The sequence below is a fragment of the Peromyscus maniculatus genome, chromosome 1 (genome assembly GCF_049852395.1).
Source record: "Peromyscus maniculatus bairdii isolate BWxNUB_F1_BW_parent chromosome 1, HU_Pman_BW_mat_3.1, whole genome shotgun sequence".
NCBI lineage: Eukaryota > Metazoa > Chordata > Mammalia > Rodentia > Cricetidae > Peromyscus > Peromyscus maniculatus.
In genome coordinates this window covers 91,524,076-91,534,488 of record NC_134852.1, presented here as the reverse complement: position 1 = coordinate 91,534,488, position 10,413 = coordinate 91,524,076, and the positions used below count along the sequence as shown (strand labels likewise).

Below are 10,413 nucleotides of genomic sequence, written 5' to 3'. Positions count from 1 at the left end.
GGAAGGTAGATGTGAGTTTGAGCAGGGTGAAGAGGAATGAATATGTTGGACTATGAAAGTCAAGGCTTGCCAGCTGTAACCTTTGGATATCGGGGTTTTGATTTGTTGATGGTCGTTATGGGGGGTAAAATGAATAAACTTGTGGCATAGTCATGCTACAAAAGAATAAATTAAGGAGGCAAAACACAGAAGTACTTCTGTATGGTGCTATTTACATAGTTTTTGTTTTTGAGACAAGGTCTCGACATGTAGGCCATACTGTTGCAGATAGGAATTGACCGAGGAAATACATAAATGAGGAAAGTATGGGGAAACGGGCAATGTATAAGACTTTATTTGAAAACAAACAAACAAACAGGGCTGGAGAGATGGCTCAGAGGTTAAGAGCACCGACTGCTCTTCCAGAGGTCCTGAGTTCAATTCCCAGCACCCACATGGTGGCTCACAACCACCTGTAATGAGATCTGGTGCCCTCTTCTGTATACATAATAAATAATAAACCTTTAAAAAAAAAACAGGTCTGGCATCTTTGTGGATGTCTGTTATCCCAGCTCTTGGATGGAGGCAGGAAGATCAGTTCAAGGTTATTCTGGGCAACACAAGACTGTCTCCAAGAAGGAATCGAGGGAGAAGAGGGTTAAGGAAAGCTGGGTAGGGGGCACCTCAGTGGATAAAGGTGAAGACTAGAGTTTGGATCCCCAGCACCCACAAAAATGCTAAGTGGGCGTGGCATCCCCTTAGCAACCTCAGCACTCCAGAGTCAGAGGCCTCGGATCCCTCAAGCAAGCTGACTAGCTAGACTAACCTAATTGCCTAGTTTGGGGTTCAGCAGAGGACTCTGCCTCAAAAGATAAACTGGAGAGCTATCAAGGACTCCACCTCAACCTCTGGACTCCCCTCTCCCCCAACCCCGACTCCCTCAGGGCAGGAACTCATCTGGGACAAATGGCCTAGCTTCTCAAAAATAATGGTCACAGGGAAAAGATGTGAGATGCAGGATTATTCTACAATAAAAAGTTTAAGGTTTAAGAGATACCTTATGGGGGCTGAAGTAATGGATCAGTGGTTAAGAGCACTGACTGCTCTTCCAGAGGACCCAGGTTCAATTCCCAGTACCTGCATAGCAGCTCATAACTGCATGTAACTCCAGTTTCAGGGAATCTTACACCCTCAGACAGACATACAGGCAAGATAAGAATGCACATGAAATAAGTTATAAACAAATAAATAAAATACCAGCCTGGGCTACCGAGTGAGTTCCAGGAAAGGTGCCAAAGCTACACAAAGAAACCCTGTCTCAAAATAATAATAATAATAATAATAATAATAATAATAATACATACATACATACATACATACATACATACATACATTACGAAGGCCAGGCATGGTGGCCCTTACTTTCAATCCCAGTACTGGGAGGAAGAGGCAGAGGCAGGGTCTTCTGTGAGTTCAAGACCAGCCTGGTCTACATAGTTCCAATACAGCTGGTGCTCCCCAGATCCTATCTCTAAATAAATAAAGTTACCGTCAGCTACAAAAAGGGGAGCAACTTCAAGCCTCCAGCTGCTTATTAAAAGGTTTTGCCTCAGGCTGAAGAGATGGCTCCGTGGTTGAGAGCATTGACTGCTCGTCTAGAGGAACCAGGTTCAATTCCCAGCACCTACATGGCAGCTCACACCTACCTATCTGTAACTCCACTTCCAGGGGATCCGACACCCATGGCAAAAACACCAATGCACACAAAATAAAAATAAATAAATTTTAAAAGGGGGAGGGGTTGTCTCCTAAGACAATAGGATGAACTTGGGAGAAGAGGGCTATGCTAGACTGTGAATCCCAAACAGCCTATGGGGAAGAGAGGGCAGGGATTTCTCATGGTCAGTTTTAAAAACTGCCATCTTGCACCAAATCGGCATTCCAGCTGTTTTTGCTTGTTCTCTATGCTGCCATCCCTTTCTGCAGAATGGTATATTAACAACAGCTTCTTTTTCCCTAGTCTCATGAATTTGTTACCTTAGTCCCCAGAAAGGGTTAAAAGACTTAAGGAACATACCAACAAAACAGTGGTGTTACTTGATATGAATCCTGTTTGAAAAACAAACCAATGGGGAAAGCCACTTATAAAACAGACTGGGTGGTTCAACCTCCAGCACCATTTAAACAAGTTAAAATAAACTTTAAAAAAACAAGGCCTGAGCTCATACAGTGCTTCCGCTCATTTATGCTGACCTCTGCCTGACCTCACACCGTCCTCTCTAGGTGATGTGTGCTGCACTGGGGGACCGAGGCTCCCTGAGATGCCTGCACTCCCCGTGCTCCTTAGAGCAGTGAGTGTGCCTCTGTGGTGCAGCCGCGTCCATTCTGCCGAGCTCTGCCAACCCAAGCTGGTGAGGTGCCCACCCCTCTGTGGCTGCCCTTTGCAGTTCACGTGAAACCTCGTTACCTGTTTCTTCTTCCACCACCATGGCAACTGTGCCCCGAAGTGCAGCTCTCCCTCACTCAGTGTGATGGTCTTCATCCTGTAACCACTGCCCAGGGGATACAGACTGGAATTGTACTCAACCCCACATTCTAACACCAGTGAGTTAGTACCTGAGACCACAGGACACACAGGAAAGGTCACTGGGAAGTTTCTGTACCTTGGCTGAGATCTGGGTAAGATGGCAAGCCTAAATGTCGGTGCTTACCACAATAGATTTGCTGATTGTTAGGAAGTCCTTCAGTTAGCTCTTCGCTTAACCAGTCTGGTAGTAGTTGGGAACATAGTGATAAATGCATGGGGTCTCCTGCCTTTGTGGGGTCTTCATTCAAAATGAGGGAAGATGAAGGATAACTGAATTTCTTGAACTGCAGAAAGTAAGGGTAGGGTCAGAACTTGAGAGCTATGTAGTGGGAATCTAGCAGTCACTGTATCTAGGGTAAGCATAAAATCTAATAGTTGTTTCTCACTCTATCTAGTGTGACAGTTTCATGTATTAGTGTTTGTTGAAGGTGTCTGGACCTTGAAATCATGTAAAGAACAGTGATTGTTTTCTATGATTAGTTATTTTTCTGAAGGGGTGATCCATCTGTTGCCTATCTTTGGTGACAAGAGTATCCAGGCACACTTGGAGGTCTGGTATTATCGGGTACTGCAAACAGCACACAATAGGACTAAAGGTTGTGAGGGTATGATTTTCTTCAGGTAACACAGAATGAGTCACAGGGGCTTTTGACACGAGGAATTTCTTATATCCTAAATACTTTTGTGTACAGCCTATAAAAATGCTTCTGAACAGAGGTTTGGGGTTCAGTTCTCAGAAACTGTTTCTTCCCGTTGCCAGAGACCCTAAATTACATTCCAGGGTGCCTCTCCTTCTTTGACTGGCTGGTGCAACACAGAACACCTAACAGAGCTGCTTAAGACCAGGTGGCCGGGGAAGCCTCCAGGGAAATGACATCAGAAGCCTGTAGTCCCAACACTTCCAAGGCTGAGGAAAAGGATTGCCGTTTTAGGACAGCCTGGGCTAGTAAGACCCTATTTCAAAAACAACGTAAGACAGCAGCCAATATTATAATGACTGTTATCAACATTTCAGATAGCTAGACTCTAATGAAGTGTCAAGTTGGGATGTCCATGTGTTAAGTGACAACATAATTGGGAGTACCAGTGTTACTGACAAGGGGTTCAAATGAGGCAGAGGTGAAAAATGTTACTGGATTGTTGCGGAAGTTCTCATTTTCTATTGGAATTTTTAGTTGCCCCACATAGCACTGTATTACTAGAATTTTAAAGGAGGCTTGGGTTCAAGCCCCAGAACTGCCATTTATCAGCAGCCATCTTAGGGTCTGTTCAGTTGTACAGGGGCTGAGTTCCTGGATACATACATACATACTCACAGCATCTTTAGGAAAAGCTGGCATCAACTGGGATATCAAATCCAGTTTAGCATATAGTTGGGGAGACTATGTTAGGGACACTAAGCCTTTAACCATCAAAAGTTTAACAGCTTTGTTTCAAAACTGCTGTTTGTTCCCATTCCCAAATCGTTTTCAGAATCCCAGCAATTCAAAGATGTCCAAGTTTTGGTTGCCGTGGGAGCTGGTAGCATGGCTTAGCAGGTACAGGTTCTTGCTGCCAACCTAAGTTACATTTCCAGGACAGACATGGTGGAAAGAGAAAACCAGATGCTACAAGCTGTCTTATGACATTTGCATGTACACTGTGGCACACATACAAAATCTAATTTTCAAACTTTAAATCCTACCCCAGAGAGCACCAAGCAACAAACTGTTCCGTTTTACTTTATTTCACATAAGGAAACCAATTGACTAAGCAGTTCAAGAACAGTTAGTGTTGTGATCAAGGAAATGAGTCAGGAGGCAGATTTCCATTTCCTCCCAATACAATAACACACAACGAAAGTCATGACACATCACATGTTCATACTTGTTCTCAACAGAGACCAAGCAAAAAGGATGAATGAGTATTTAGATCCACAGGGATTCAGTGAGGCTTACTCCAGGAAATCTGACTCTAGCCAAGTAGCTCCTCCACCCACATCCTAGCCTCAATTCTTCTTCCAAAGTGGTCGCTCATGCAGAAATGCTGGCAAGTTCAAATCTACTTGCCCAGCTGTGTCAAAGACTCTCCAAACGCCAGGTCAAGTTCAAATCCTGTAGAGGAAGTTCCCATTGCTGTCAAAGAACTCACGCCCCCTCTGAACTACTCTGCTGCTGAAGTTCTGGTCCCCTGGCTCCCCAGCCTTCACCTCTTCCGGCTTCTCAACACGTGGCCATCTGTCACTGTCAGCTCTTCTGTTGGGGTCTTTCTGAAGCTCTCTCTGATGCTCCACGGCTGCAGTGGTGGGCACCAAGCTTTCTTCCAAGCCTTGGATTCTTTTATTGCTCTCTTCCTGTCTCCTCTGTGCACCTGTGCTGTGAGTGTCTGACCCTCCCACTTTCAAAGCCGCGCGGTGAGGCTGACTTTTAGAGGAGACTTCATCCCCTGGCGGCAGCAGTGGGCCAGATAGAGAATGGCCTGCACTGAGCGGCTTCAAGGCATCTCCAGAAACCACTCGGGGAAAACCAGCTTTTTTCAAGACCTTCTGATCCTGCTTCTGCTTCTGCTCCAAAGTGGGTACAAACTTACTTTTTAAAACCCTTCTGATAACATCAGTGCTGACATCAAAGCCTTCTGCCAACCTGGGAACTGACCAGGACTCTGCAAACTCCTTATGTAAATACCTATGGGGAAAAACAGCAGTTTTTCAAATGGAGAGTACGTCTCTATGAGAAGAGCTAAAGTGATAATGCTAATGACAAGTAAGTAAGAAGAGGCTTGGGAAAACTCCAATGCGGTCCTGAGACTGCGCCGATGAATTCTGTACCTGTGTACAGACAGCAATGCCTGGCCACAGGACAGCACACATCAACCGACAGCTACCAACTGCTATCGACTGATAGAGAGGTTAGTTAGGTCCTGATAATGTAGGACTGGCCTTCACTTCCAAGATTATACAGGCTGGTGGTAGACATATACTATGGTGATATTTTATTTTTGCTGAAATGTGATTTTATTTGTATGTTAATAAATAAAGTTGCCTGGGGGTCAGAGCTCATAGCAAGCCATAGCAGAAGTCTGGCAGTGGTAGCACTCGCCCTTAATCCCGATCACACGACAGGCAGATCTCTGTGTGTTCAAGGATACCACCAGCATGGAGACATACACCTTTAATCTCAATACCAACCATAGAAAACCTGGAGGTCTGTATAGACAGGCAGTGAAGAGGTCATGTGATTGGGTTTACAACCAATGAGAAGGCAGAACAGAAAGTCAATAAAATGACAGACACACAGGAAGTAGGTCTCTTTCTGAGGGGAAGGACAGCAGCAAAGGGTAAGAAGGCAGTTTTAAGTCTCAGCTCTTAGCTATTGCTCTGACCTCTTGGGCTTTTAACTCTGCATTTGGCTCTGTATTTCTTATTTAATAAGACCGTTACATCTACAATATACCACAACATAACAATAATGCAAAATAATAATAATGCAAAAGATGCAGTTAGTGCATCCAGAGGGAAGGCGGGGATAGGCAATTCCACACTTGCAGTCTGACCCAGGAATGCCTGAGGAGTCCAAGATAGAGATGATCTAAAAGGATAACGAAGAAGCAAGCTGGGAAAGACAAAGGGGCAAACAAAGATACTGCCTGAGAAGCGGGCAGCATGGGAAACCCAAAACTCAGCATCAGGAAAACTGACAGCGTTCTGTCATCAGCAAGATAATGGGCAGGCTGCCAGGCTTTACTTCATAACCTGTTTTTCTGTTGAAGCTAAAGGACATTTACTGACTATAGGCAAGGAGGAGCACACAGGTAGAAAGCTGAAAGGTTGGTTAAAAGCTATTATCCAAAGTGGTAGAAAGGCCAGGAATGGTGGCACTTATCTTTAATCCCAGCACTCAGGAGGCAGAAGCAAGCAGCTCTCTGTGAGTTTGAGGCCAGCAAGGGCTACATAGTCAGACCTTGTCACCAAAGGAAAAAAAGAGAGAGAGGCAAAGTAGAGTGCTGTCTGTCTATACCTCAGTGGCAGAGTACTTACCCAGCATGTTTGAGGCTCTGAATAGGATTCTCAGAACCTTGGGGATGGGGAATAGTATAGTTTCCTGGGTATCCAGGAGAAAGTACAAAGTCTTGACCAGCTCTACAGAATTCTCTTTGTTAATTAATTTGAGACTTTCTCACAGAAATGGAAAAGGGTATATAGTCAATACAGGGCTACTTAGCAATATTTATCATAATGCAAATGCCTTATTTCCAGTAGATATGCTGCACACTACATATACAAAGAGAACAATTTTTATTTTTAACTTTTTTGGAGACAGGGTTTCTCTGTATAGCCCTGGCTATCCTTGAACTTGTTCTGTAGACCAGGCAGTCCTGGAACTCAGAGAACAGCCACCACCCCACTTCTTCCCTCCTCCCCAGCTTGGAGACCCCTTTGTAAGGAGAAGAATGGAAAGCATTTAACTATGGCCCACTGTGCATTTATAAAGAATTAAGCAGTACTTTTTTCCAGGACAGGATGGGAAGGTGGTGGTTCTTGGACTGACCCAGGGCCTCATGCTTACTAGGTAAATGCTCTGAGCGCCACCCCAGCCCAGGAGCTCACTCCTAAAATGGAAAAAGCAAAAGTACACAGTGTAAAAAGAAAAGATTGGAACAGAATTGATAGTATGCAGCTTGTGATTTAAGAAATTAAAAACTGCCAGATGGTGGTGACACACACCTTTAGTCCCAGCACTTGGGAGGCAGAGGCAGGTGGATCTCTGAGTTCGAGGCCAGCCTGGTCTACAAAGTGAGTTCCAGAACAGCCAGGACTGTTACACAGAGAAACCCTGTCTCTGGGGGAAAAAAAACAAAACAACAAAAACCAAACAAATAAGCAGAAATAATTCTCAATATGCACACCATGTTACAAGTGGAGCAGAGGTAGGGATAATAATAGCACCCATCTGTAATCCCAGGATTGAAGAGAGGGCAAGGATTGAAGAGAGGGCAAGGCAGGAGGGTCCTGAGTTTCAAGCTAGCCTGAACTACATAGTGAATTTGAAGACTATCTGAAAAAGGAAAGCAAAACCAAACAGATGAAAAAGCAAAAACCTTACAAAAATCAAAAAAGGGGGATTTTAAGACGTAATTAGTTGGCCGAGGTTTGGTTAACATACATGAAGCCCCAAATTCAATCCTGAGCACTTTATAAACCAGATGTGGTGGTGGACATCTGTCATCCCAGAACTCAGGAAGTGCAGGCACAAGAATCAGAAATTAAAAGTCAGCCGGGCGGTGGTAGCGCACACCTTTATTCCCAGCACTCGGGAGGCAGAGGCGGGCAGATTTCTGTGAGTTCGAGGCCAGCCTGGACTACAGAGTGAGTTCCAGGAAAGGCGCAAAGCTACACAGAGACACAGAGAAACCCTGTCTGGGGGGGGGGGGGGGGGAGTAAAAGTCATTCTCAGCTACATAACACATTCGAGACCAGCCTGAGCCTTTCTCAAAATATTTGTTTTGTTTTGACTCACTATGTGGCCCTGGCTGCCCTCAAACTCAGTATGTAGATCACAGGGGCTTTCAGAGATCCACCTGCCTCTGTTCCACTCAATAGTGGGATTACAGTTGTGCTGTGAAATAATCCTGTATACTGTGTAAATATATGTCATGACTGGTTTAATAAACAAGCTGACTGGCCAAACGCTGAACAGGATAGTTAGGTGGGAAAGCCAAACTGAGAATGAGGAAAGGCAGAGTCAGAGGAGTCATGAGCCAGAAGGAGAACGAGTCAGACACACAAAATCAGACAGAGGTAAAAGCCACGAACCTCAGGGCAGCACACAGATTAATAGAAATGGGTTATGTTGTGAGAGCTAGTTTGTAACAAGCCTGAACTATTGGCTGAGCATTTATAATTTATATTGTCTCCAAGTCAGTTATTTGGGAAGCAGCTGTCAGTTATTTTGGAGCAGGTGGACGGGACAGGAAAACTCTAGTTTGTTATAGTTATATATAGGCCAAACCTAGCTAATAGGATTTAAGAAAAATATTGTGTGTGTGGTCATGTGTAGAGGGTGCATGTATGTGTCTTGGTGCATGGAGCTCAGAGGACAATCAATCTCTAATGTTGGTCCTCTGACACCTTCTATCCTTTTGAGATAGGGTCTCTCACTGGCCTGCAACTTTACCGTGGAGGCTAGACTAACTGGCCTTCCAGCCCAGGGGTATGCCTGGTCTCTGCTTCCCCTTTCACCACTGCTGGAATTACAATTACAAGCACATGCCACCACATCACGCTTTTTCCATGAGTAATGGGGAACCAAATTCAGGTCCCCATAACACTTGCTAGACAATTACCAACTGATCTCCCCCAGCTCCTAAAAGAGAAAACAGACCTTAACACTTAAAAAAAAAAAAAAAAAAAAAAAAAAGGGAAAAAAAAAAGATACTTTTGAGACCCCTTTCAAACAACAATGGTGGCTCACACACAATGTAATTCCAGCACTTGGGAGGCAGAGGCAGGTGGACTGCCGAGAATTGCAGGCTACCCCGGTCTAATAGTAGTCCTGTCCAAGAAAAAAAAAAAAAAAATCCAGGGAGTTGGCACATACCTGTAATCTCACATATAGCACTCAGGAGGACAAGGAGTTCAAGACCGTCCTTGGCTACAGTGTACTGGAGGCCAGCCTGGGCTGCATGAAACCATCAAGAAAAGTTCCTTCCAATACTTCTAAGTTACAGTTCTCTTCCAGAAACAATGCACACAACCACGGAAAATTCCATTTCACGATCTCAGGAGGAGAACATCACATCCTATTCAGATGTAAGGTGTTTGGGCCTCTATAAATATTCATATTTTTACAAAACAAAAACCCAAAACCCCCAATTGTCCGTAATGGTAACATACTAACCCCAAGCTGGGGATGTGGTTTGTGGGTCCGAGGTAATGCCGTTGGCGGACCATAAGCGAGGTCCTGGGTTGATCCCAGCACCGCAAAACAAACAAACAAACAAAATCTGGACAGGTTTAGGAAGGTCCTTATGGCGTTTTCTATTAAGACGACAAAATCAAAACCCTCAAAAAAAGTAAACCCCATTGTGAAAACAACGTCTTACCGGATCTGCTCAATGGCTTCCCACGTCAATGTTCTGGGTGGGGCACCTGGAGCCTCCATCTGCCTTCGAACTTTCTGGAGTCGCATTGCCTTTTTCTGTCGTTTCAGGGCGCTAGGGGAAAGAACCAATGGCAGAAGCCATGCGTGGAAGCAAGGTGGGTGTTTAAAGAGTCTCGGACGAATTCACGGAGAGCCCAGCCCTCTCGGGTGCCCACAAAGGCAGCCCGGCCATGTGTGCCAGGTTAAAGCCCTCTGGACGCCGCCCCGGAAACCTAACACCTACACCACCTGGCCGTGAGCATGCCGAACTCTTCAGACACGTCACCAGCGAGGGGACCCGGGGTCAAAGGGAGCGGACCCCTCGCCCCTGCGCCCTCGGCCACGGGTGGGAAGTCACTAGAGCCTCTGCGGACGCGGCGGCAGGGCGCCCCAGGCTGGGGGGCGGGAGGCCTAGCTGCGGGCTGCGGGCCCGCCAAGGAGCCGGTACCTCTCCACCTCCTGCAGCGCCCGCTCCTCCGGCTCCCAGTCGGAATCGGGGTCCGGCTCGCGGCTCACGGGGCCCAGGCCCGCCACGCCCTGGGTCGCGAACCCACAGCGAGCAACAGCGGCGCGGACACGGCGGCCGAACAAGAGGCTCAGGGTGAGCGCCATTGCGACACGGGACGGTCCTCCGCAGCTCGCGACCGGAAGGCACCGGAAGCGGGAGGGCGGGCCCGGAAGCAGAATGCAGAGCCGGAAGTGGGGCGGGATCACGAGCCTTCAGTTTAC

General features: G+C 46.1%; 1 protein-coding gene across 1 annotated transcript; it reads right to left on the bottom strand.

The window, feature by feature from the left end:
• Positions 1-4,271: 4,271 nt before the first annotated feature.
• Ngrn (neugrin, neurite outgrowth associated) lies at positions 4,272-10,350 on the bottom strand. The gene is made up of 3 exons (XM_006970004.4): positions 10,133-10,350; positions 9,647-9,757; positions 4,272-5,229 (listed from the first exon to the last, which is right to left on the bottom strand). The coding sequence occupies exons 1-3, from the start codon at positions 10,294-10,296 to the stop codon at positions 4,653-4,655; spliced, it is 852 nt and encodes a 283-aa protein (XP_006970066.1). The 5' UTR covers positions 10,297-10,350; the 3' UTR covers positions 4,272-4,652.
• Positions 10,351-10,413: the final 63 nt, after the last annotated feature.

Coding starts and splice junctions, on each gene's coding strand:
- Ngrn (XM_006970004.4), bottom strand. CDS start 10,296: ATGGCGCTCACCCTGAGCCTCTTGTTCGGCCGCCGTGTCCGCGCCGCT. Junction 9,758..10,132: donor GCGCTGCAGGAGGTGGAGAG/GTACCGGCTCCT, acceptor TCTTTCCCCTAG/CGCCCTGAAACGACAGAAAA. Junction 5,230..9,646: donor GAAGCCATTGAGCAGATCCG/GTAAGACGTTGT, acceptor TTTTCCCCATAG/GTATTTACATAAGGAGTTTG.